At 38.6% G+C, this 24918-nt stretch overlaps 2 protein-coding genes across 2 annotated transcripts in view; one reads left to right on the forward strand and one right to left on the reverse strand.

The window, feature by feature from the left end:
- Positions 1 to 19261, forward strand: part of myo6b (myosin VIb) — a 40623-nt gene extending 21362 nt beyond the window's left edge. The window contains exons 20-34 of the mRNA XM_030718589.1: positions 1043 to 1081; positions 1312 to 1405; positions 2425 to 2555; positions 2810 to 2887; positions 3089 to 3218; positions 4227 to 4317; positions 4987 to 5137; positions 6429 to 6637; positions 7179 to 7257; positions 9479 to 9639; positions 9768 to 9818; positions 12464 to 12567; positions 13611 to 13745; positions 14787 to 15005; positions 17816 to 19261. Coding sequence (XP_030574449.1) covers positions 1043 to 1081; positions 1312 to 1405; positions 2425 to 2555; positions 2810 to 2887; positions 3089 to 3218; positions 4227 to 4317; positions 4987 to 5137; positions 6429 to 6637; positions 7179 to 7257; positions 9479 to 9639; positions 9768 to 9818; positions 12464 to 12567; positions 13611 to 13745; positions 14787 to 15005; positions 17816 to 18015 — 1872 coding nt within the window. The 3' untranslated portion in view covers positions 18016 to 19261. The remainder of the gene's footprint in view (positions 1 to 1042; positions 1082 to 1311; positions 1406 to 2424; positions 2556 to 2809; positions 2888 to 3088; positions 3219 to 4226; positions 4318 to 4986; positions 5138 to 6428; positions 6638 to 7178; positions 7258 to 9478; positions 9640 to 9767; positions 9819 to 12463; positions 12568 to 13610; positions 13746 to 14786; positions 15006 to 17815) is intronic.
- A 1673-nt stretch (positions 19262 to 20934) lies between these two features.
- The window catches only part of impg1b (interphotoreceptor matrix proteoglycan 1b), a 28134-nt gene continuing 24150 nt past the window's right edge, over positions 20935 to 24918 (reverse strand). The window contains exons 15-18 of the mRNA XM_030718575.1: positions 23266 to 23451; positions 22956 to 23139; positions 22155 to 22238; positions 20935 to 21651 (exon numbers count right to left, since the gene is read on the reverse strand). Of these exons, the coding sequence (XP_030574435.1) occupies positions 21568 to 21651; positions 22155 to 22238; positions 22956 to 23139; positions 23266 to 23451 (538 nt within the window). The 3' untranslated portion in view covers positions 20935 to 21567. The remainder of the gene's footprint in view (positions 21652 to 22154; positions 22239 to 22955; positions 23140 to 23265; positions 23452 to 24918) is intronic.

Raw genomic sequence — 24918 nt, forward strand, 5'->3', positions numbered from 1 at the left:
GATTGTTAGAAGTCGTCCCTGGACACACGCTAAACACTAAGATGCTACAATATTTTGTGTATTGTACAGTATGTGGTTCAAATGAAAGATCAAACATCTTAATTTTGACGTTTGCGTGTCCAGGAATTTTTCCACAGTTCCACTGTGTAGGTTTACAATTTGAATCTTATTTTCTTGCTTTAACATATGTGCTGTTTAAAAGTTTAAAAGTGAAAATGCAATTATCACTATCTATTCAACCAACTCTAATATCCAGGCCTTTCCTGTGGCTTTTCTCCTTTCCACTCTTTTTCCCATCCCTGTTTCCTTTCCTTTATTTAGGGTCCCCCTCTTAGATTTCCTCCAGTCTTCCAATTCTTTCCTCTGAGAAATCCTTCCTTGGTGGATAAAGCTGGATAAAGTCAGCTTGAGGTATACTAGAGAGGAGTTAGAAAGCAGGGAAAGAAATAAAAGAAAGAAAGAAGAGATGAGACACTCAGGCTTTCACACAGAAGTGAAAGTACACAACTTTCAAGTGCATTTCTTACGTATCACAGAGACCAAAGTAATACAAGGCTGCTCATGATTTATCTCCCAGCTCCATGTGTTGGGATGTCTTTTTCAATGAATAAAAAGTGTTTGTGCACCATTTCAAACCTTTACATCATCACACCATCTTTTCAAAGTCTCTGAGTTTCTGTATTACTAATATAGCTTTTTTTGTCATCACCGCTTTTTCACCAGACATGGATTCATGCACAGGGACTGTGTGTGTGTCTGTGTGTGAGTGTTACAAAGAGATAAACAGCTAGAATGTATTATGTGGAGAGAAAATGTGTTATTAACATTTTAGAAAGATGTTGTAGATAAATTGTATTTGTCATAATAATTGGTCTCTTTACATGAAAGAGATATACAATATTTAGTGTGTTTTTGTGCTTGCATGACTAACTATAACTGCTCCCCACCCTTTATGTGTTCTCCAGGACTTTTTTTGCCTACCTTTACCACAAATATTCAAATTAAAAAATAAACATTTCATTTTGTCTGCTTAAATACACAGACCCAACTGAACCTGCTGCTGGAGAAGCTGCGTAGCACTGTAAGTAAAATTGACATCTCAATTTCACTGCATATTTTCTAGAAACCTTTTCAAGCTTCTTTCTCAGAATCAAAAAATGCATCACCTTTTAGGAAAAGAAAAAAAGAATTATAACAGAACTACTGTACACACAAAGTGCATGTGTTTTTAGTTGCCAATTACAAAGATGGCATATTGTAGTACCATGCTGAGTCAGATCAGATTTTCCTGATTAAGCTTTGTTTGAACAGGGTTCAAGTTTCATCCGCTGTGTAAAACCAAATCTGAAGATGGTCAGCCACCAGTTTGAGGGGGCTCTAATTCTCTCACAGCTGCAGTGCTCAGGTAAAACCAAAAGTTTGGGTTTTTTTTAACATGGTCACAATTTATAATCTTTAGAATGCAGAGAATGCAGGCAGGGTGGAATGGATGACAGAACAATTGATTTTTGGAGATGGTACTGAAGAAAAGAGGCCAAGCTGGAGGTGGCAGAGTTGAAGGTTTTCAGGATTAGAAATGACTATATCAGAGACGCACCTGAGGTTGAGTGGTTTGGAGATGAGGACAGAGAGGAAATGCTGAGATGGTTTGGACATGTGCAGAGGAGGGATAATAGATACACTGGACAAAGGATGTTGAAGATGGAGCTGCCAGGCAGGAAGAAACGAGGAAGACCACAGAGGAGGTCCATAGATGTAGTGAAGGAGCACATGGAGAGGGTTGGTATGAACCAAAGAAGATGTTAGGGATAGGGTGAGATGGACGCAGATGATCTGCTGTGGTGACCCATGAAGAGAGCAGCTGAAAGAAGAGCCTCACTTTCTCCTATTGCAGCTTATTAATTAAAAACAAAAAAACATCTCATTGTATGTTTTAATATATGAACACAATATGCCCAAGAACCAGGTGAAAGAAAATACCACAATATTGATATTTATTCCCACTGCTTTGCACAAAGCTAGACTTAATTGAATTTTTGATTACTCTGTGTTTTATTGCAGTTGTCCCTTGTCTATGATACTGTGCAGTAACCCATCATGATTTTTTGAGGCAGTAGATACTGCACTTTCACTTGGGGCACTAGCAATAAGACTCATTCAGAAGGCAGGTTTTTTTTTTAATGTGTCAGTGCATCCTGCTATTGCAGTACTGCCGCAATAATGCAGATGCTAATATAATTCTGCAACAACCTCAGTGACTGTGAACATTAAAGTAGATGGAGTTTTTTTGTTATTGTGCCCCTCTTGGGTAAACAGGGAACTATTCTCAGATATACATGTGCATAGCAGACATCGATACAGTACCTGCCAGGGATGATGTGTTTTTCTGATTGCTTCCTCTCTTTCTGTGTTTCTCTTGATTAGGAATGGTGTCAGTGTTGGACCTGATGCAGGGGGGGTTCCCCTCCAGGGCCCCTTTCCATGAGCTTTACAACATGTATCAGCAGTATATGCCGGATAAGCTTACACGGCTGAATCCTCGGCTTTTCTGCAAGGTGGGCTTAAGTTGAATAGTTTTCTGTTTCACTGAAGAAATCTAGTGTGTACTGTGGAGTTTAAATAACAAGATAATCTGTATAAAGTAAAGCCTAATTAGTTGTGTAATTTGCAATGCAAAAAAAAAAAAAAAAAAGCCTAAAGCCACTCTGACCCATTTGGGAAATGCTTAACAATAAACAGTTTAGCACCCTAAAATCTTGCACATATACAATATTGCTGAGTCACTGAATGTGCTTCTGTTATTTTGTAGGCTTTGTTCAAAGCTCTAGGACTAAATGATAATGACTTCAAGTTTGGACTGACTCGAGTATTCTTCCGCCCCGGAAAGGTAAAAATATTAATGTTGTAGATGGTTACATATGAATCTATTAACCATATTATCTCCATGAAGTTGACTGAATTTGATTAGACACGCCATAGCTTTACGTTTGGGTGTGTGTGTGTGTGTGTGTGTGTGTGTGTGTGTGTGTGTGTGTGTGTGTGTGTGTGTGTGTGTGTGTGTGTGTGTGTGTGTGTGTGTGTGCATCAGTCTGCTGAGTTTGACCAGATCATGAAGTCTGATCCAGACCACCTCGCAGAGCTGCTGCAGAAAGTCAACAAGTGGCTGGTGTGCAGCCTCTGGAAGAAGGTCCAGTGGTGCTGCTTGTCTGTCATCAAACGTAGGTTCCATTCATCAAGTAGTTCAAGCACTCAAACATACCAGCAATATTATAAAGTAGTTGAAATAATTTAGATTTTCTTCCTGTTCTGTCAGTCCTCTGTTGGACATTATTTGTTTGACTTTGCTGTAGTTTAGTTGAAATAATTTACAACCTTATATGGAGGCTGAACAAACTTGTAATTACTATCTAACATTAGCCACCTCTATCTAGGTTAAATATTGAGTCTTTCTGCCATACACCTCCTGGCCTGGGTTTGTTCTTTCATACTGATATTATTTTTTTTTTGTTTCAGAACATTAAATGTCGCAGCCTCCAGCAAAATGGAAAAGTGTTCTAGAAGTAATTCCTTGTACCATTACACTCAGTGCCAAGCTATTGATTTCTACATTTAACAAAGTGCAGAGTGGCTTCTGCGTGTATGTATAAAAGCATAAAATGAAATTACATTGGAGTTATACAGTAACAGAACGCTGCCTCCGTTTGACCACATACTCTTTTCATAACTGGCCTGAGTGAATTTATGTCGTTGGTCCTGGACACTTGTTATTTCCTTGCTATGATTTGAGTTATTCATCTTATTATCACTGCTTTGTTTGTGTGGGCGAACAGGTGAAAGAAAGCCTTTTATATTCTGCTGCTGTTTGTTTTGTTCAGGTCTGATTAATAATACTCATTATAGTAGTTTATGCTTGATTTATTAACAGTTGTATCAAGATTTCAACTTTACTTTTTCAGCTCTGTCATTCTCAAGGTTTTCTGATGTTTATCTTCTACTATGTTTTACTAGTGTGTTTCATATTTTTATTCTTTGCTGGAACTTGCAAAACCTGTCCTTGCATAACCTATTAGCAGAGGAGGATTATTATTTCACTGAGTACAAAGACTTACATAAATGATGTAGGATTTAAGGTATGCAATCATTAAAAGTAGGACAGATGTGTTTCTGTCCTTCTAGAAAAAGTATTTTTGTATATCTTTGCTTTTTACTTTTCCTCCCAACAACAGTTAAGAACAAAATGAGTTACAGAGCTTTGGCCTGCATCAAGATTCAAAAGGCTGTCCGCATGTGGTTGTGTAAGAAGAAACATAAGCCACGGTGAGTCTCCTGCTCCTGGTACCCAACCTATATACAAGCACACAAACGCATGCATCATCATTTCTGAGGGGTTTTTTTTGTGCCATTTGCTGTCCTTTTGTTCACCTTGCACTCTCAGTGTGCTTTTTATTGAAACTGATTCACACTTGGTAGGTTTGGCTTTCCTATATCAAGAATTTACAAGTTTAAATCAATCTAAAAGGACATCTGTTGACTGTGGAGAAATAGAGTGTCTCTCTGTGGGAAGTGCCAAGTGTCTCGCTGTACATGATTTTTCAGATAGTTCTTTGCAATGAGATTTTGATTGTGAGTGGCAATATGTGCACAGGAAATGTTTGTGCTGGCATTCACACATTTACATCTCCACTTCCACAAATGTTGGGTTGATGGGTAAAATGCAAATAAAGGGAATCCAGTGATCCTGAAATCATTCAATAATGCTTTAAATCCTTTCAAATGCTGAAATGCAAATAAAAAAAATATCTGATGTTGAAAAGTAGAACTTGTTGAATTAAAATGTTGATATAAAAACTAAAATGCATTTGCAGTTGGACTAAAATGGGTCTTTAACAGGGTTATTTTATTAGTGGCCATTGGAATGAAACTCTTATGCTCTCAATTGTTAGAAAATATTGATTCATAAATCTGCATTGTTCTCCTTGCTCACAGAATTGATGGTATGGTGAAGGTTCAAAACCTGAAGAAACACATGGAAAAGTTTAATGAGGTGGTGAATGGGCTGAAGGAGGGAAAACAGGAGATGGCCAGTCAAGTTCATGGGCTGGCTGTCGCCATAGATACTCTGTTAGCAAAGATAAAGGTGAGAACAGAACCTTCAGATTTTGGTATAAAACCGTGCCAGTGATTTTTCACATGCTTTGAGCATAATATTTTGTTCTTCTGATTTATATATTTTGATCGAAGGAAGAGTTTTCAGAGCACATACATTGCTTTAAGCCTGACTGCCTCATATTTATGTGGTTACCTGCATTCTTACCTGTAGCTCAATGGCACAAAGAGTCTTCTTATAAAAGAAAACCTCATTCTTGAGTTGTACACTATAGACGGTCCTGCAGTGCCCATTTTGATTCTTTCACCCAGAATCAATATTTTCACTCACCTGAGGATAAAAAGAAGAGCTAGCAGGACAAGATTCTTCTTCTCTCCAATAATTTAATTTAGTGAGGCTGTTTTTCTAAATGATCGGACTTGGCTATTGAAATCCCAGCCCTCCCTGTGCAATAAGCACCCATCTTATTGGACCCTCTAGGCACAGCAAATCATCCAGATAGCTGGGCACTGTATTCTCCAGTAGTTTTGATTTTCTTTTAGTACTCTGGTAGTTGCCTGTATCTAATTAACAAGTTAAGAGTGCTCATAGGTTCCCAGAAGTATCCTGACTGACACTAAAGAACCACTGACTCCTGGCTCTTTTCACCCTTCTATCCCAATAAGCCACTCCACCTCCCCAATGTCGATTTGTTAGCCTATTAACATCCTCACTGTTGGCACTTATGGTTTTCTAAGTATGTGGAAGTTCTGGAAGGCCTCTTTGTGTGAATAATGCATGAGATGCCAGTGCCTGTCAATCAGACCTCTCTGTACAATGGGGACAAGACCTTGTCATCTTCCCTCCCTCCCTGTTAGTGGCTCATTCTTATGAATCTTCACAATATGGTGACCTCTTCTCCCCCTGCTGATTGTCTGACAAGTGCATGGAGAAGTGGGTATTGTGACTCTGGCACTCAAGTGACACATACACACAGTGTCAGTCAGTGTCTATCTTGTAGCTACATGGGATGGTTGTGCTATGGAATCAGAAAAGTGTGGCAAGTTAGGGTAACTGTGACTCTTCTTTATGATTTCTGTAAATTGAAGTCAGTACAGGGCATAGTTTCATTCTAGGACACTCAAAAGAGCCTGCCAGCATCCTGTGGGCATTTAATCAGTTTTTACTACTGACAAATACATTGCGAAAATCATGTTTGAACTCCACTGAGGTTTGAGGCCCAAATTCTGATGGTTGGATAGCTGGGCAGTTAGATAAAGAAATGTATTTCTATCTTTCTTTGCAATAATGACCTGCCATTCTTATTTTTTCGGACGACTAGTCCACGACGATGACCAGGAAGGAGATTGACACAGAGTATCACGGACTGGTGAAACGTTCAGAGCAGCTGCTCACTTCCATGCAAAAGAAGAAGCAGGAGGAGGAAGAGAGAGAGCGGCTGAAATGCATCGAGGAGGAGATGGAGAAAGAGAGAAAGAGGAGAGAGCAGGAAGAGCAGCAACGCAAACAGGAGGAAGAAGAGCGACGACTGTAAGTGTTGAGTGCATTAATACCAGCGTATGTGCTTGTGTATACTGTACAGTGAATCCCCTATAATTGCCTTGGGGGAAAGCAGCCTTTACCCCCTACTCCACACAAAAAAAGTCTAATTTATGTGCACTCATTTCATACAGAGTGGAGTACAAAGAAGAACTGATGGGTAAAGTGTGTAGACAATATTTCAACTGGCCAAAAAAAAAGTTGCTTTTCTGTAAGTGCAGTAAAAGCTCTAACAGCTCTAACAGCTCTCCTGAGAAGCACAGGTAAAACATTGCAAGGTTAGATGCAAAATAAATAAATATGTTCAATTCTATTCAATCTTTTATCAGCCAAACTATTATTATTAAACTCAGTTTTTATTTCTATGAAACAACTAAGTGAATGAAAAGACAATAAAAAGTGTGGGGCTGGTGCATCACTGATGTGGCACACTGGCCTTCAGAGCAGTCAACCTAGAAGGAAAAATTCTTGACACTGTCGAAACTGTCATTTTTAGTAACTATTCTGCTTCCTTTTTCTCTCAACACTTTAGAAAAGCAGAGATGGAGCTGAAAAGAAAGCAGGAGGAGGAGGACAGAAAAAAGAGAAAAGAAGAGGAGAAGGTTATGCAGGTTTGCATCTATTTAAAATGGAATATTTTCCCATTGAGTACTTTCATACTCTTCTGTTGAAACCCTTGCTGTTTTATTTAAGCTTCTTATAAATGACATGCACTCCACTGCAGTGACTGACCATTTAAATCCTTGGATTAAAATTAAAGCCAGTAGTTTACAGGTTTTACACAAACAATCATGTGACACTCTTCACAGGATGTCCTCATTCCTGTGAAAAATGAAGTACACCTTATGATTTAGTTGCTTGTAGAATAACTTTAATAAGCCATTTTCAGGATGACTTTACCAGTTGTTCACATCAGTTAGCAGGTATTAGTTTATGCACACCTCTCTTACGGTCCCACCACAGCACTCCAATCTGAAATCTGGAGTTTGACTGGACCACCTTGATTCGTTTTCAACCATTTTGTTGTAGATTTGCTGCTGTGCATGGGATCGTTGTCCTGTTGCATGACCCAAGTTAGCCAAAGCTTTAACCCAAGCCCAAATTGTCTCCTCTCTTACCCTTTTAATTCCTATAGATGCATTGGTGGGGTTACTTAGGTTGTCAAAGCACTGCATAAAGTCCTGTGAAAACTTTCTTTTTCTCATGACTATATAATAAACAGAGCAATATAATGGGTTCATCACAGAACCCTGTTTTTAATTATTTGATTTTGAGTATAAGTGTTTCCCCTTGCTGGCAAACTCCTGCAGGTGCAACATTTATTTGCTCTTTGGTGTCCCACGGCAGCAGCTGGGTCATGACATTGGTTGAACTCCCAGTAGATTACCCACAGGGTCTTGATTGATGACTCCACTTCCTGCCTGGTTTTTCCTAAGTAAACTGGTTTATCCCACCTTGCACTATCTAGTGTTTTATTATCATGCCTCTTAATCTCATCTCAACTTTGCCGCCTTTTTCCAGCTCTACCTGCTCACTCACTTTGGTTTCAGTATTATTTCTGCTGTCACTGTATATCTTTTCTCTCCTCTGACCTTGCTGGTGCACCAGTTCTTTTCCTCCTCAGTTCTATTTTTGCATCTCACCTTTCTTTAATTTTTATTATATTTATATCCCTACTGCCTTCCTTAATTTTTATAATCTAAACCTCCCTACCCCCACCACCATTTTTATTTACCTTAGACCAGTTGGACATTTGCATGCTGTTTTTTCTTGTAGTGACACCAGGCTGTCATACACCACATGTCTCAAAACACTGTTTGCAAAGTGTCTACTGTGACTTTCATGGGATTTGTCTTTATATTTCTATATTTTTAGTCATAACAAAGGTTACTGTGGCACCATATTCCAGATTTTAATTCTGCAGTGCTTATTTTCTTGAGGGAACACTATTCAGCCAAAAGCTTCCTGTGTTCACTGCTGTATAATGAATAGTTTTCAACACGAACAACTTTGGTAACTTCAGCAGCTGTTTTTTTTTTTTTTTTTAACTTGGAGCCTCTTGTGAAATGTGAATGAGGGTGTCAGTTAAGGGCCTCATTTCACAAACAATGCATACAGTTTGTTATATTCAGGAAGGACTGTCAAAATCCCAAGGACAGTACCAAAGAGAGAATATTTTGGGTGTTCTCCAGTGGAGTTTCAGTCCTCATGCTTCACTCTGGTCATGTAACACAGCTGCCACCCTACAATATGAATAATGCAGTATATTCTCACCTGGTGAGGTATTCATATTTAAAGCTCCTCAGAGAAAAGTATGCAATGAGGACTTCATTAGAGGCTTTCTATAACAAGACACAGAAGAAGGAAGCATGCTATGCAGCCTATGTACATAAATATTTATTGATCTGTTGCTTTGTGTTATTGCCTTCTCTTGGCTAGTTAAAATGTTAAAAAATGAACATGTTAAAACCTGGACTTGGAATTTGGGTCAAGTCTATAAAAATCTTCCAGTTGTTGAATGTTTCTCAGTTGTTTGCCTTGTTGTGTCTAGACAAATTACCACTAAAGCTTTATTAGCATCCAAAAAGTGGATAAATAAGTCTAATCAGGCTTGGGCACACTGGGCACTAATTGTTGTGTACTGTCTGGCACATAATGCAGTATTAGTATTTTGACTGGAGCTAGGTTATGTAAACAGACAGTTGCATTAAGTGCTGTGTGTGTGTGTGTGTGTGTGTGTGTGTGTGTGTGTGTGTGTGTGTGTGTGTGTGTGTGTGTGTGTGTGTGTGTGTGTGTGTGTGTGTGTGTGTGCGTGTGTGTGTGTGTGTGCAGGCAAAGCTTGAAATCCAGTTGGCTCTGGAACGTGAGGAGCAGGCCCAGCATGCTGCCGTCCTCGAGCAGGAGAGAAGAGACAGGGAGTTAGCCATGAGAATCGCCCAGAATGAGGCCGAGCTCATCACTGAGGAAAGCCAGATGGATGCAGCCCTGCGCAGGTAATGTATATGTAAAACACAGTGCACACATTTGCATACAAATGTATGCAGTGCACACTAAATGAGCACTATTGACGTCAGCTTGCATGTGTAACTGCCTTTTCTCCTGTTGCTGTGTTTTCTCCCAGTGATGAGTTTTTTTCAGATCTTCCTATCTCTGCATCCTCAGCCAGAGCCATGTAAGATATCAGTGCAGCTGTCTGTAACTGCCCATGCCCAAGTGTACCTAACACCAACAGTAGTGATTCACTCACTAACTCCCTCACTCGCTTAATCCCTGTCGTAGTCCTGAATTGCTAAATTGCTTAAAATATTTGCAAGATTATACTAACAATGTAGAAAACAACATACAAATCTGTAATCCTCGTCCTCAAAACATCTCCAATCAAATTTTTCATGATCTGAAAAATTGTGTTCGTGTGCTTATGCAAAAGCAAATTTTAACACGTTATTCAGAGGATGATTATTTATATGTAATCATAATTACCTACAAATTAAGATGGTACGCTAAATCATGAATGTCAGATGAGAATGTGCATTATCTGATGTTTTTGCTTCTCTGATCATAACTGGTTCTACATGAGTCTGCAGGGGTTAAACCTTGTCTGCACTATGCTGGTGCACCACTCAGACTCAACATATTCTCCTAAAATGAATATACACTGCTCAAGAAAATTAAAGGAACACTTTTCAGTGAGAATGTAGCATCAAGTCAGTTAAACCTCTGGAATATTGATCTGCTCAGTTAAGTAGCAGAGGGGGTTATTAATGAGTTTCAGCTGCTTTGGTGTTAATGAAATTAACAACAGGTGCACTAGAGGGGCAACAATGAGACAACACATGAACAGTAATGGTTTTACAGGTGGAGGACACTGGTATTGGTTGGTTGATAATTTTCACATTACCCAGTCAATATCAGTATAGATATTGATGTTATGATGTATAGATGTTTTTTCCCATTGAGATCTGATGTGTTTTCAAAGTGTTTCTTTAATTTTTTGACTTGATAAATCCATAGTTTAAAATTTCAGTTCATGACAGTATTACTTACTCTACTGTCCCTCTATATTTGAACCGGTGATGTCAGGGGGGCCTAATTAAAAATATAATAATTATAGGTGAAAAGTCACAGATTTTTTTTTCTCACAGCAACTCACAAATTTACAAAGATTACAAAAATTGAACAGTATTTGGGTTCAGGTAGAGAAGTTTAACCAAAACATGATTCATCCTTCCCAAAGTGTTTCATTTAAAGTACTTTTAGAAGCCTTGAAGCAGAATAACACTCTTTTTATACAGTTACACTTATTAACTTTGTGCAAATATAAAACAGTTCACTGCATTTTGAGATTATTCACAAAAAGTACTGCACACATGCCACATAAATATACAGCATTGTGCCACTAATAGGGAAATGATTGGAGTAATAAACAGATCCATTTACATAAATTGCTGAATGTTTAACACTTCTCATCTAGATCTGCCCTCCTCATACCGCTAAACCCTGTCCTAATTTGAGTTCAGGTGTTTTAGATATAATATGTAGCACTGTATCCCTACAGCTACAGCCTATACAAGCTTTATCTGTAGGCTTCAGTGAGCACAAATTGCATTGGATCCAAAAGCCTCTTATGTCAGTTTTGGCTCCAGAGTCCATGTTGTAGGTGTCTCTAACTATTCCTGTAAGTCAGGTGACCCCTGGCAGCCAACAAGAGAAAGAGGGACACATGTTTTGCATGTGCCTAGCACAGAGATCAGGCAGATTTTGTGCAGTAGAAGTAAACACGCTGCCTGGCATGGCTGCCTTAGTCGTTAAAGAACGTCTGAAAGATCCCAGCCTCCTTCTATCTTCCTTTTCCTGAATGGGGAATGGGATTCATTTCACATTTACATTCTGCCAAAAGCAAGGCCCTGGGCATCACATCGCTTCCACTTCTTTTTCTTTTTTTTCTCTGCAACAGAAGTAAAGCCTTTTTTTTTTCTCTGGTTGAGCACCATTACACACTGGCATGTGTCTCAGCCAGCATGGATGATCATCCCAAATCAGTTGAATCTTTGCAGTCTATATGAATTTTAAATGGTAATGGTAATTTAGCTAATGATTCATAGATCAGCAATTCTCTACCCAGATACATTAACAGTTGTGCCAACTGTAAGTTGAGGAGACAGATCCTTTGTATTATTGAATTAGTAGTCTATACTCAGCAGGGAAGCTGGAGACATGAACTAAGAGCTCTGCAGTAATCTGTTAAGTAGCTGAAACGCCATCAATTGCCATTAGTTGACTTGTATATTAAAGCACTGCATGGTTACACCTTGTTTTTCAGTTATGTCTCATTTCTGGTAATACAAGCTTGAATACACACAAAGTGGAAGTATTTGGTAAGTTTTGGAAGTAGTTTAAGTGGAGTTTAAGCAGGCCGCACAGATGTGGACAAACTCTGTTCTTCAGCTCCCCTGCTGTCTGGCTTTTAATGTGAATTTTATCAGCTGAGACAATGAGGAGAGTTTATAAGAAGTGAGGCGATTGTTTCCTTGCTTCACTAAAGTTGATATACTTAATAAATGTTTGTTGCTAATATTTGTTCATTCTGTCCGCCACTAAAATGTTACATCTTATGCTTCTAGATGTTTTATCAAGTAAGGTTAACAGTAGCTGTTTCTATTCTGACACGTCACTGAAATGTGAAACTTGAATCATATTTGAAAGTAACAGCTCTCAATCCCTTGATACTCCCACCTTGTCACACTTACCTGTCTTCACACTCACCTTCTTTTCCTTTTTTTTTCCCTCTCGCCCCCGCTCATCTGTTCCTTGCAATAGGGGTCCTCAGGTGCAGGCAACCAAAGCTGCTGCTGGTGTGAAAAAGTATGACCTTAGCAAGTGGAAGTATGCTGAGTTGCGAGATGTCATCAACACATCCTGTGGTGAGAAATCCTGAACCCACCCAGTTTCACCTCACTCAAAAGAACACAGTGTCTGCACATTGACTAAACCATTAGGTGCACATTTAGGCATTAAAGCCTTCATTGAAAGTCACTTTTTTTTTAAGTAGGCTTCATCACAAACGTATTTACAGTTTTCAGCCCCCACATTAAATAATTCTGCATCAGCTCATGTTTTGGCCACTCTGATACACAAAACCATGGGGTACCATCTCTCAGTGCACATGCTTTTCATCTGCACTCTCTCAGTCATTTCTCGAGTTGCCAAAGTGGTTGTTAAAAAACTAAAACTGCAGCTGTACAGACTGAGAACACAAAATGTCGTCCCTGCAAAATCAAAAAGACCAATATGAGGATGTTCCCACAGCTGCTGTGGCTCATCGGCTTGTGTTTTAGTGGTAGAGAGGGGAAATTATCATCATTACGGAGGATGGCTGACTTGTATTCTTCCTAGTCATTCCCAGCCAATCTTCTTCTCAGTCAGCATGAAAAGCAGATGTCTTTCTGCTTGCTCCCTTGCCAGTGTCTTTATAATTGCCACTGTATACAGTACTCTGATCAGTGTTAGGCACTCTGATATCCCCGTTGGGATTCCAAGGACATCTGGCTAATTTGCTTTGATGATGCTTTGAAAAGAACTGTGCTTTAAGACTGACTGATTATAGCCTTATTTTAACTAAAGGCGCTGTATGTTTTGGATGTTTTCTTCACTGGGATGGCATTCTACACCCTAAAACACACACACACACACACACACACATACACACAGTTTTCTGTTGGCATTATAAAACTAATGCCAGACAAGTAGTTGTTGTACCTCTTTACCAATTTGTAAACTATATAAATATGTAACTTATCTGTTCCATATTTGTATAGCATGTGTAGCATGTATTAAACCAGCCTGTGTTATGTAGAAATGAGAGCTCATAGTCTTCTAGCACATTCATTTGCCATGGCGCTCCCAATTTGTGATTTTTTTTTTTTTTATTTCTTGACTGCTTACCGATGTCATGTTGTATGGACAGACATTGAGCTGCTGGCAGCCTGCAGAGAGGAGTTTCACCGTCGTCTAAAGGTCTATCACGCATGGAAGTCCAAGAACAAGAGACGAAATGACGACGGGAGCGATCTGAGGGCTCCTAAATGTGTCACTGACTATGGTTAGTAAACAGTATTATTCCCTGTATTCTGTTGCTTATTAATTCTTTACTGCACCTCTGAGTGCAAACAAATCCCTTCAGGGTTGCATCAGGAAGGACATCTTGCATAAAAATTGGCCAAATCAAATATGCAGAGCTACCTGTTGTGGAGACCCTTTGTGAATAAGGAAGCAGCTGAAAGTAGCTTTAAGTATGAGCATAAATCTGCATTCTCCCATATACTGTATACAAATACTGTAATAAACAGTCACTAACCTGCATACTGCGGGTTATTTTCTCCACCTCAGCCCTTCATTTTTATTGGCAGGGACCTGCCTGTGTGACCTGCACACAGATAACCTGCCTGTGTTTTCCAGCATTCAGTTAACAGATGAAATGCCAAGGCCTAAACATTCAGCCACCTTCTGTCTGACTCTGTCAAAAATAGTTGTTCTAATTAGAAAGTAACTGCCAGCCATGCCTTGTTAGGTTCAATGGTTGATAGTATGACAGCTTGCTTTCCTTCTCAATTCAACCAAGCATGGTCTGTGCCACAAGACACACACAAGTATTACTTGGCTCCTTGAAAGCTCAACAGCATACTGCATTTCTCTTCTTTTTCAATTTAATAACAAGTATTAGGTTGGCTGGGCAATGGGAACATTAGATGTTGCTTCTAATTTTACAATGTTTTCTTGGTTTTCTTTTTTGATATGATAGCTCTTGAAAGCTGTACTTTGTTTCCTTATATTTGGATGCTGATTTTGGCCTTTGCAGATTTAGCAGGGGTCTTATTTAAGGCCACTTCATAAGAGGCTAAAAGCTGCTTTACCTGCTTTTCCATGTGGTGTTTAAATGTGTCATTCCTGGTCCTTTTTGATCTTGCATGTTTTGAAAGCTTTATTCTTTGTTTTCCTGTCCCACTCAGTTTGGTCTTTGCTTTCCCCAAAGCTGTTATAAGACCAAATAACAGATGCTTTGTTGGGAATACTTCAAAATACAAAACCATCTCTTCTCCTGGTAAAAATAAAATTTTTTAATGATTGCGCTGTCCCGCTGCAGCTGAACAGAACCCAGCTCCTCCGATGACGGCCCAGCATCAGGAGGTGGCCATGAACCGCCAGCAGCGTTATTTCCGCATTCCTTTTATCCGACCTGCTGACCAGTACAAGGATCCCCAGAATAAGAAGAAGGGCTGGTGGTATGCTCACTTTGATGGGCCTTGGATTGCCAGACAAATGGAACTGCATCCAGACAAACGACCCATCGTGCTGGTCGCAGGTGAGTCAACAGTTAACACATATTTGTTCATTTATTTATTTATTTTAGGGCAACAATTGTGTAATTCAACCCAGAGGTTTCCAACATATTTGTCTTTTGACACATCTGCACAGTTACAAAAAGGCTGTTTATTTATTTTCATTTTCTTACTCTTTTAGACTAATTCAGCAATTGTTTGACAATTGGCTCATTATATGCAATTTGGAGAACTGAGAGTTCAAACGTTTGACAGATAGGTTCACTGGGTTTTCTTTATGGCTCTAAAGGTTGTGCTTGAACAATTACCAGATTGGTGTTTCTACCAGACTAATGAGAAAAGAGAGAAAACTGTTGCAGTATTTGGATCAATCGTTAAATTTAAAAGGAGGATTTGTGTTTAGAAATGACAGCGTCCATTGAAATTTGGTAATGGAAGTCGGTTACCACTTATTGTTGAGATGTATGTAATTACAAAAATGCTCCCACAAAGATATCTAAAAGTTATAAATTGATTTGCATGCCATTGAGTGAAATAAGCATTTGATCCCCAAGCACAATTAAATGACTTAGTACTTGGTGGAGAAGCCCCTGTTGGCAAGCACAGCAATCAGATGTTTCTTGTCGTTGGTCACCATCTCAGGAGGTTTTTTGGCCCTCTCCTGTTTACAGAAACTTTCTAAATCCTTTAGGTTTCTTGGCTGCACTTTGCAACTCATAGATTGAGCTCTCTCCACAGATTTTCTATAAGACTGAGGTCTTGAGACTGGCTAGGCAACTCCATGACTTTAATGTTTCTTCTTTAGCCATTCCTTTGTTGCCTTGGTGGTGTGTTTTGGGTCATTGTCGTGCTGGAAGACCAATCCACAAAAAATCTTCAGTGTTCTAGCTGAAGGAAGGAGGTTCTTGTCCAAGATTTTATGTTTTGCATGGCAGTGAAGTCCTCTTGTACCCTTAGCAGAAAAACAGCCCCAAATCACATTTCCACCTCCATGCTTGACTGGTGGGATGGTGTTCTCTCGGTCATACTCAGCATTTCTCTTCCTTCAAAAACGACGGGTCGAGTTGATGCCAAAGAGCTCGATTTTGGTTTCATCTGACCACAGCACATTCTCCCAAAGCTTCTCTCGATCATTTAGATGTTCACTGGCAAACTTAAGACAAACTTGTACATGTGCCTTCTTGAGTAGGGGGACCTTGCAAGCGCTGCAAGATTTCAATCCATTACGGCGTAGTGTAAATGGTAAATGGACTGGTTCTTTTCTACTCTACTTGACCTCTCAAAGTGTTTTATACAACATACCTCAACTCATTCACCCATTCACACAAGCACTTTTTTCCATGCCTAAGTGTTTCTCTATCTAACATTCACACACATTCACACTCCAATGAACGCATCTTGCCCAAGGATACTTTGACATGTAGACTGGAGCAGACAGGGATCACACCACCAACCTTTCAATTAGTATGTGACCTGCTCTACCTCCTGAGCTACGGCCATCCCATTCTTGTTACCAGTGTTACCAATGGTGTTCTTGGTGACTGTGGTCCCAGTTGCTTTCAGATCATTAACAAGCTTTTACCGTGTAGTTTTGGGCTCATCCACCACCATTCTCAGGATCATCCTCAGCTCATAAGGCAAGATCTTGCATGGAGCTACAGACCGAGGGATGTTGGTGGTCATTTTATATTTCTTCCATTTCTGATACTTGTCACCTTCACACCAAGCTTGTTGCTGATGGTCTTGTTGCCCTCTTCTTTGGAGAAGTTGAAATGGAAGAAACTGATTCTGTGGACGTGTGGTTTATACACATAACAAGTTTAGATCAAGAGTATCTGTAATTGATTGACTGATTGTAATCTGTGTGCCACATGGGCACCCAGCCAATCTGTGGGAGTCAGAATTCTGGCTGGGTATCAAAAACTTCTTTCACTCAGTGACATGAAAATCAATTTGTAACTTTTATGTAATGTGTTTTTTTCTGAATTTTTTATTGATATTCATCTTGTGAGGATTCCAAAGCTTCTGGATATTTAGGCAATGCTTGTTTAGTCTACAAATTGTCAGAAAGGAGTAAAAAATGCAGTTTTTCCAAGCTCAAAGTAAAACATGCTGTTTTTCTTTACAAAAAGTACCACTTAATTCTTTAAGATATAAATCAAATCAAAGGGAAGCAGAATAGTTCATACGCTTAGTCATCAGTCACATAAGTGTTTTAGCTCTTCATGATCTTATTACAAGACATGAAATCTCCGTCTGTATTTTTGTTTATTTCTTTAGCCGCTAAATCCTCCTACATAATCAGGAGTTGAGCAACCAACTTTGGCACACAGATACTTGCCTAGCAAGCAGCTAGCAACAGACTAAAATGATCCTATAACATCTTATAAAAGCATCATATCAGTTTTATTTCACTGCAGTATCATCTAACACAAAACTGCCATCAGCTTGCCTGGCAACCATATCAACAGACTAAATTGACTTGTTTTTGCCTTATGCACCTACAACACCTTCCGAAAACATCCTATCATTTTAATTTCAGACAGAAATATCTCATTTATATCCACAAAAGCTAAATTATACATGATGTATTTAAGTCATCATGTTGCCTAGCAGCCACCTAGCAATTAGTTAAAATGACCCATTCTTTTGCATTTATGCACCTGCAACAACTTATAAAAGCACTTCATCATTTTCAGTTCACTGCCAGCAGTAAAAACAAGCCAAACAAAACTGTGGCATGGGAATGCACTGGTGTAATAAATGGCTAAATGATGGCTAAAACTGTGTATTGCTAGTAAATCCCTGTCCTTATTCCCCTATTGCTGCTCAGGCAAAGACGACATGGAGATGTGTGAGCTGAGCCTGGAGGAGACCGGTTTGACCCGGAAGAGAGGGGCGGAGATCCTGCCCAGGCAGTTTGAAGAAATCTGGGAACGCTGTGATGGAATTCAGTACCTGAAGAAAGCCATTGAGAACAAGCAGGCCCGCCCAACATACGCTACCGCCATGCTTCAGAATCTCCTCAAGTGAAGCACAAGATAAGGGAAAAGTCAAAAGTTTGGTCTGCATCCTGAAACGCAACACTACACACACACACACACACACACACACACACACACACATATGCACATACAGGTATATAAGATGCGCATTCAGGAGCAGTGCACGGTACCCACAGTAAACACAGGCAAAGATGCACGCACTCTTTCTGTAGGCACTCAGACATGTTCTTTATAATTTACTTTTTGTTGTTTATTTTCAGGCTTTTAACCTTTCTTTGCAGCTTGCAGTGTAACACCTCCATGATGTAGCATAAGGATTTGTGTTTTCCTCAATCAATGCTTGAATGGAATATTCCACTGTGAGGCCTTATATTGCAATAACATTACATCACTGAAGCCTTAATTGGTGCATAGCCTTTTTAAGCTATAAACCTGGAACCTTAATGGTCTGCAAAAACGACAGTATATTAGACAGAATCATGAAAACCTCTGCAGACATGCTTTTAAGGGTCTATAACTGTCTTGTAATGCTTTATGCTTTTTCTGAATATTACAACCATAATTGCCATTTAGTATCTATAAATATATCTGATGTGACTATGAATAATTGCCCATGTACTAGCAGCTCGTAGGAGATGACAGTAATGAAAAAGACTGGATTTATTTTTCAGATTTGCGTACTTAAATGTGACAGTCAAGAATACAAGGCCATACAACCAGGAGACAGATTAAATTCACTTTGTATGCATTATATACACATGAAATAATCTAAAAAAAATTCAAAGGTCATATATATAAAAGACTGTAATGTTACAAGTCATCCTCACAACTGCTCACAAAATAACTACATGAAGTAGGATATATTTTTTCTGGCAGAATAACAATAAGATGTTTTAATTATTAACCAGCTCTGTCAACTCCTGAATTTCATGAAAAAAAGGAAACTTTTTTTGTACTGTTGCTCATTTGTTATCTGAGAGGGAATTATTTTCATGTTTGCGGTTTTATGGGTTTGGGGTTGTTTTACAGACAGGCACTGTGTGTGTCTTATGTGTGTTTATGTGACATTTTCTTAAGTTGATTACTTGACTTCTTAATTGGTTAGGCCAGGAATATCATCTTATTCAACTGTCAGTCTTTGTGTACACTCACACTTATGTAGTGAAAAATGTTGTAGTCAACAGTAATGTAATGACTGAGTCACTGTCAAGTGTTTTCCTTTGGATTTTTCTTGTATTTTGGTCCTGAAACTGGAAGATTGTAGAAAATAAACATTTTCCTGGGTTGGTTTTTTTTGTTTTTCTTTTGAAGTTACTCTACACAACTGACACACAAATATTCACAAACAAGCTCTTAGTGGTCAGTGCTCAGATGTATCTGACATCCTGATGATAATACTTGATAATAAGATTAGCATGTAGGTTAATTAAACAACACTGAGCCGATGCTTGTTTGGCCAATTATGTGATCAACAGGATTAAAATTCAAGGCTGATCATCTGTTTTCAGTGTACAGTACTTTGCACCTATTTTTCTTATTTTGCTAAGAAAATGTGGATTAGGTGCAGTGATTTATTGAAGAAATACAGTCTGTAAGGCACAAACAGTGTTTGTACAATTCTAACAAGCTTGAAAGTCAATATTTTGTTTGACCAGATATTTATCCTTTATTCTTAAATGCAGCCTGAACTCTCTGAGGCAGATTTCTTTTCATTTCTCTAAGTAGTCTTCAGGAACAATTCTTCAGGCTTCTTGAAGGACATTCAAAGCTCTTCTTTTGGTGTTGGCTGCCTTTTGTTTCATTTTCTGCCAAGATGATCACACACTGCTTCAATAATGTTGAGGTGCACTTTGGGGAGGCCAATCCATGATAGTGTTCCATTGTGTGTTTTTCTATCCAGATATGCTTTTACTGCATTAGCAGTGTGTTTAGGATCACTTTCATGCTGAAAAACGAGGCTACAGGTGCGCCTGAAGCAATCAGGTGCTTTCCAGGTGGTACTGGATCAAAATCTGACTATACTTTTCTGAATTCCTAATTCCATCAATTTTGACAACATCCCCAACACCACTGGCTGAAGTGCAGCCCCACACCATTCATCACTCCATCAAACCTGCTGCCACTGATTTTCAGGCAAATTCTTGTGTAATTTGACATACCTCAGCCTTTTCTTCCCATTGGCTTCTTGACAGCCACTGAGACCATCTCCGATGAGAGTTCAGCAAACAATTGATAGATCAACCGAATAGCCAGTTGTATCTCTCAGGTCCTGTGTCAGGTCATTGCTGTTTTGTTTGTTTTGTTTTTTTGATATTTCTCAAGGACTTTCAAATACTGCCCAGTTTTTTTAGGCCGGTCACTTCTTTTGTCCTTGATTTGTCCAGTTTCCTTGAACTTTTTAAGGACACACTGCACACCATGCCAAGATATGCCAAGTTTGGGAATCACCTTGTTTGTGCAAAAATTATATTTTACGTCTGTCAAACTGTGTTATCTTTGGTAATTTCACTGATTCAACTAAAAGCATGGTTTTGCAACAGGCTGGTAACAGCAAAATGTCTAAAGATATCATTTAAAATTGGTTCTTTGCTAAATTGTGTTATGTGTAGCCACAACACTGGTTCATCCCTTGAAAAGCAGCCAGTATTGCCAATTATTGCTCAAGACCACTTTAAAAAAATTACAAGAAAATCTGGCTCTTTGGAAGCAAAAAAATAAAGAAATGAGGCGTGTCTCAATATTTCTGCACAGTACTGTATGATCTAGTTATATTTAATTAATACCAACATAAAGCAATAGATGTTTAGAAAATAAATAACCATTTGTACATGTGACCTGACTGTAAGTACATGTAGGTTATTCAGCTATAACAGCAATGAGAACTGAAAAAACAATAAGTGGACATTACCTTGCTTTTATTGCAAAAACCAAGGCTGTCAGGCTTTAAACTCGTTCTTTATTCATTTTCTTTTTCTTCTTACATATGATTAAATTATACAGACCTAACACATTCTGAGTTGCCAAAAACAAAGAAAACATTTTTGTTAATTCAAAAACATTTTATTCTTTTGTTTTTATTCTTTTTGTGTAAAAAAAATAAAAAATGCCCTGGTCTTAGTGGACAAATGATTAGTGGTGAAGGTTGGAAATGGTACAGACAGACCAAATACTTTACGCATTCAGTCTCTTTTTGGAACACAAAAATGTTAAAAGATGGCATTGCAATAAACAATATTATAAAGTCTAAAAAGATACCACCTTGTGTATCAGTTTGTAAATAATAAATACCTCATTGTGAGGAAATAAAATCCTTTGCCAAGGCTATACAGGAAATGTTCCTACCATTCAATTTATAAAATAAATATTTGGTTCCAGTTGAACACAGCCTAAGTGCACCGCAATATCCATAGCTCTCTGTCTAACAAGACACTTTCATCACTATGAACAATTAAACTCAATCACTGCTTTATGGTGTATCTGCATCTGCACATGCCACCCATATACAGTTAGACAACAACAACAGTTTTTTTTTTCCTTGTTTCACACTGCGTTGACAGATCTTCAAACGAACGAGGAGCCATCAGAGAACTGTTACTTCGAAACATTCATTATCCGCTGCCCTTAAAACATGACACGTCCTGTATTCATTTGACAGTCGCCACATCTGGAACAGACAAGAGGAAGAATAAAAACGGACTCATTTCTGGTGGAATTATACATGACAAAATCCCCTGTGAAGCTACAAGTTGCTTGCGCTGCTTAAATCATGAGGTACATGACAAAAAGAACATTGCAGAAGCACTGATCAGCATAATCTTATCTTGAAACTAGTCATTAAAGGTTATAGCATACGCTTTCTAGACTTTATTTTGAGGGTGTTAATGCAATAAATGTCAACAATGATTTTGGTTTGTGAGTAAAAAAAATGTAAGCAGTTGCACACACGGATGTTTTACCTTTGCAAACGTCATATAGCTGGAAAATATGTAGGGTTTAAAGTTATTAAATATTGGAATTTAATCTAAATTGCAATCAGTGGCTTTTACTTTAAATATATTGTACATCTTACATTACTTCAATTTTATGATGTACATTTCCAAAATATGAGTTAAATCCCTTCTGGGGTTTTTTTTTTCAGTTTTGTGGTTTTAAAACTTTCATTTTTACCTCATTGTGTGGTATACAATGATGAAAGTCCACCATTTCTGAGACTAATCTTTCTGATCTTGTTGTGTAGAGTTGTCTGGGGATCTGTGGAAACAGGGAGTAGACGAGCTATCTATTTACAGTGCACTTCAATAATGTATTATTAAAACAGAGCTACTTGAACCAGACAAGTATATACAATGCAAATGAAAGCAAACACTGTACTGTTCAAGGGTCTGGCAGATCTACTCTAGGAGACTGTACCTACAGCAACTACCACACAGTTCACTGTTAAAACTATACACAGTGGTTGGATTTATACAAAGCAGTTGTGGATTATGTGTGCCGTAACAGTTCTTAACTGTTTGATTCTGTGGATCAAGATGCCATTGAGCATCTACTGAATATACCAGAGGATGCTCAGTCCCAGTGAACAGTTTCATCTCCATCCATCCATCCATCCATCCATCCATCCATCCATCCATCCATCCATTTTCTTCTGCTCATCCAACTGAGAGTCACGAAGCCTAACACAGCTATCATGGGGTGAGAGGGTGAGTACACCCTGGGCAGGTTGCCAGTCCATTACAGATCATATTATCATATTAAAAGATATTTTGAAGCTACTTCAAAGCACTTTTAAATGCAAATGAAATGTCAGCCTAGATTAAATGCATGGAAGGATGGAAGATCAACTCAAGCGTTGCACCAAGTTTAAAAAAAAAAAACAAGTTGGTTAGAGTATTTTAGGTATTAGTAGCTGAAGGTCTGAGGTTAGTAGTTTAATCGATTTAGTCTTCTGTGCGGCACAGCACCGTGTACCTCGATGCTCAGATGTATATTTTCAATTGAGGCAAAATGTTCTTGCTCAGAGTGTTGGGACTGGGATGAGGCAGAACTCGACGGACATGGTAACGTGGACACATGATTTAAGACACCATCATCATTCTCAAATACTGGGTTCTCCCTCAAACTATTCTCAAAGGCATAAGGGGCAAGGGTATGCCTACAATGTAAAGGAGATTAGGTGGTGATTATGAATGCTTTTGAAACAGCAGGAAACACCCTTCAATTGGCAAAATAGTCATATATTTATATAAAAACTGTACAAAAAAAGGGGGCTCATACTTACACCAGTGTTACAGCCTTTCTGGTTTTTATACATTTCTTGTTGATGAATATTAAAATGCCAAGGACGGCGCAAACAAGGCAGAGACTTCCCACAAAGCAGGTTACAATTAGTGAAGGGTCTACTGGCACTGACACCAGCTCATTGCAGCGTTCGCCATGATAGTGCCAGTATTTACCCACAGGGCATCTAAAAAAGATCAGAAAAATGCATGCAGTTATTATAATATTATGGTAATATTAGAATGTATATAATATTTGGACACTAACTCAGTGTTTGTTAGGATAGTCAAATTTTTATAAGGGACATGAGGAAACTGGACAAGTGACTCAAGGGCTTTTTAATGGGCAGGTGTGGGCTTTTCCTTTCTTATTTCATTATTGGTTTAGCAGAAAAAAAAAGTTTGTGACGTTTCATTTGAAAGCTGTTACTGTGAACCCAGAATGTGAGAGAGCTTTCGATCCAGATGGATTATATATGTCGCAAAAACAAAACAAGTCCAAGAAACAAGAGAATGAGCAGGAATATAAGAATGGCCAAATCAATGCTGAGCTTGGTCGATTACAAATGGCTGGTCAGCCACTGAAGCCAACAGTGGTGGATGATCATTGGATCCTTTCCTTGATGAAGAAAACCCCTTCAGAATCTCACCTCAAGTGAAAAACACTCTCCAGCAGATGGACATCATTAAACAAGTCTTCCACAAAGACAAGACTTCATATGAGCTTCACTACATACTGCAAACCATTCATCAACCTCAAGACTAGAAAGGCTATTTCAGCAAAGTGTATAGCCTTTCAAAGATGACAGATGAAATTCAAATCAACGTGTAACAGAATGATGCAGAGAAAAAAGCATGGAAGCAGACCACAATGGTTTATCATCCACAGCATCTGTGAAACATGCATGGCCATGCATTCCAGTGGGATTGAGTCACTATTGTTTACTGATGATATCATGGGCAAAGCCAGATAAATCCTACGCTTATTACTCTGCATAGCTTATTGCATGGAACGTCACAGGACAGTGACCTAAAACTAAATACTGCAAAAGCAACCCAGGTAAAGAAGGTAAAGAAGCAGAATATTCTGAAAAGGCTCAGTGATATCCATGAGCTCCTAACTTCAGGTAATAATTCTTAATAAATGATTCATAATACACTGTTGACAACACAGTCCACGAATTTCCAGAAAGTTTTAAATGATATGTTTGGTCAAACTGGGGGGATTAAAGAAAGTCTATATTTAAAAGACATATTTGTCAATTAATTTCAAATCTATTGCGATGAAACACGGAGCTGATATTCCGAGAACTGTGCCACTGTTTGCAGACCTAACTGGAAGCTATAAAGAAGCACCTGTTAATGTAACCACATTTTTCATAGCAGAAAATGAAAAATTATTTTTCTTTTCCCTGAGAAATGTGGGAAAGAGCCCATTATTGCTTTCACTTTCCTGCGTCTCAATAAATACTTTATGGTGTAGATTATAAATATGCATAAAAATGCCATTAGGCTACAGCTTTTATCACAGCTTTGTTTTCAAAATTCTCGGCTTTTTATTTAAAAGAAACCCAATGTTCTAGATAAATGACTGAAAGATCCTTGCATTATGTCACACCCTGTAATAACATTCAATTTTAACATAAATTCCTGAT

This window comes from Archocentrus centrarchus, chromosome 22, assembly GCF_007364275.1.
Source record: "Archocentrus centrarchus isolate MPI-CPG fArcCen1 chromosome 22, fArcCen1, whole genome shotgun sequence".
Lineage (NCBI taxonomy): Eukaryota > Metazoa > Chordata > Actinopteri > Cichliformes > Cichlidae > Archocentrus > Archocentrus centrarchus.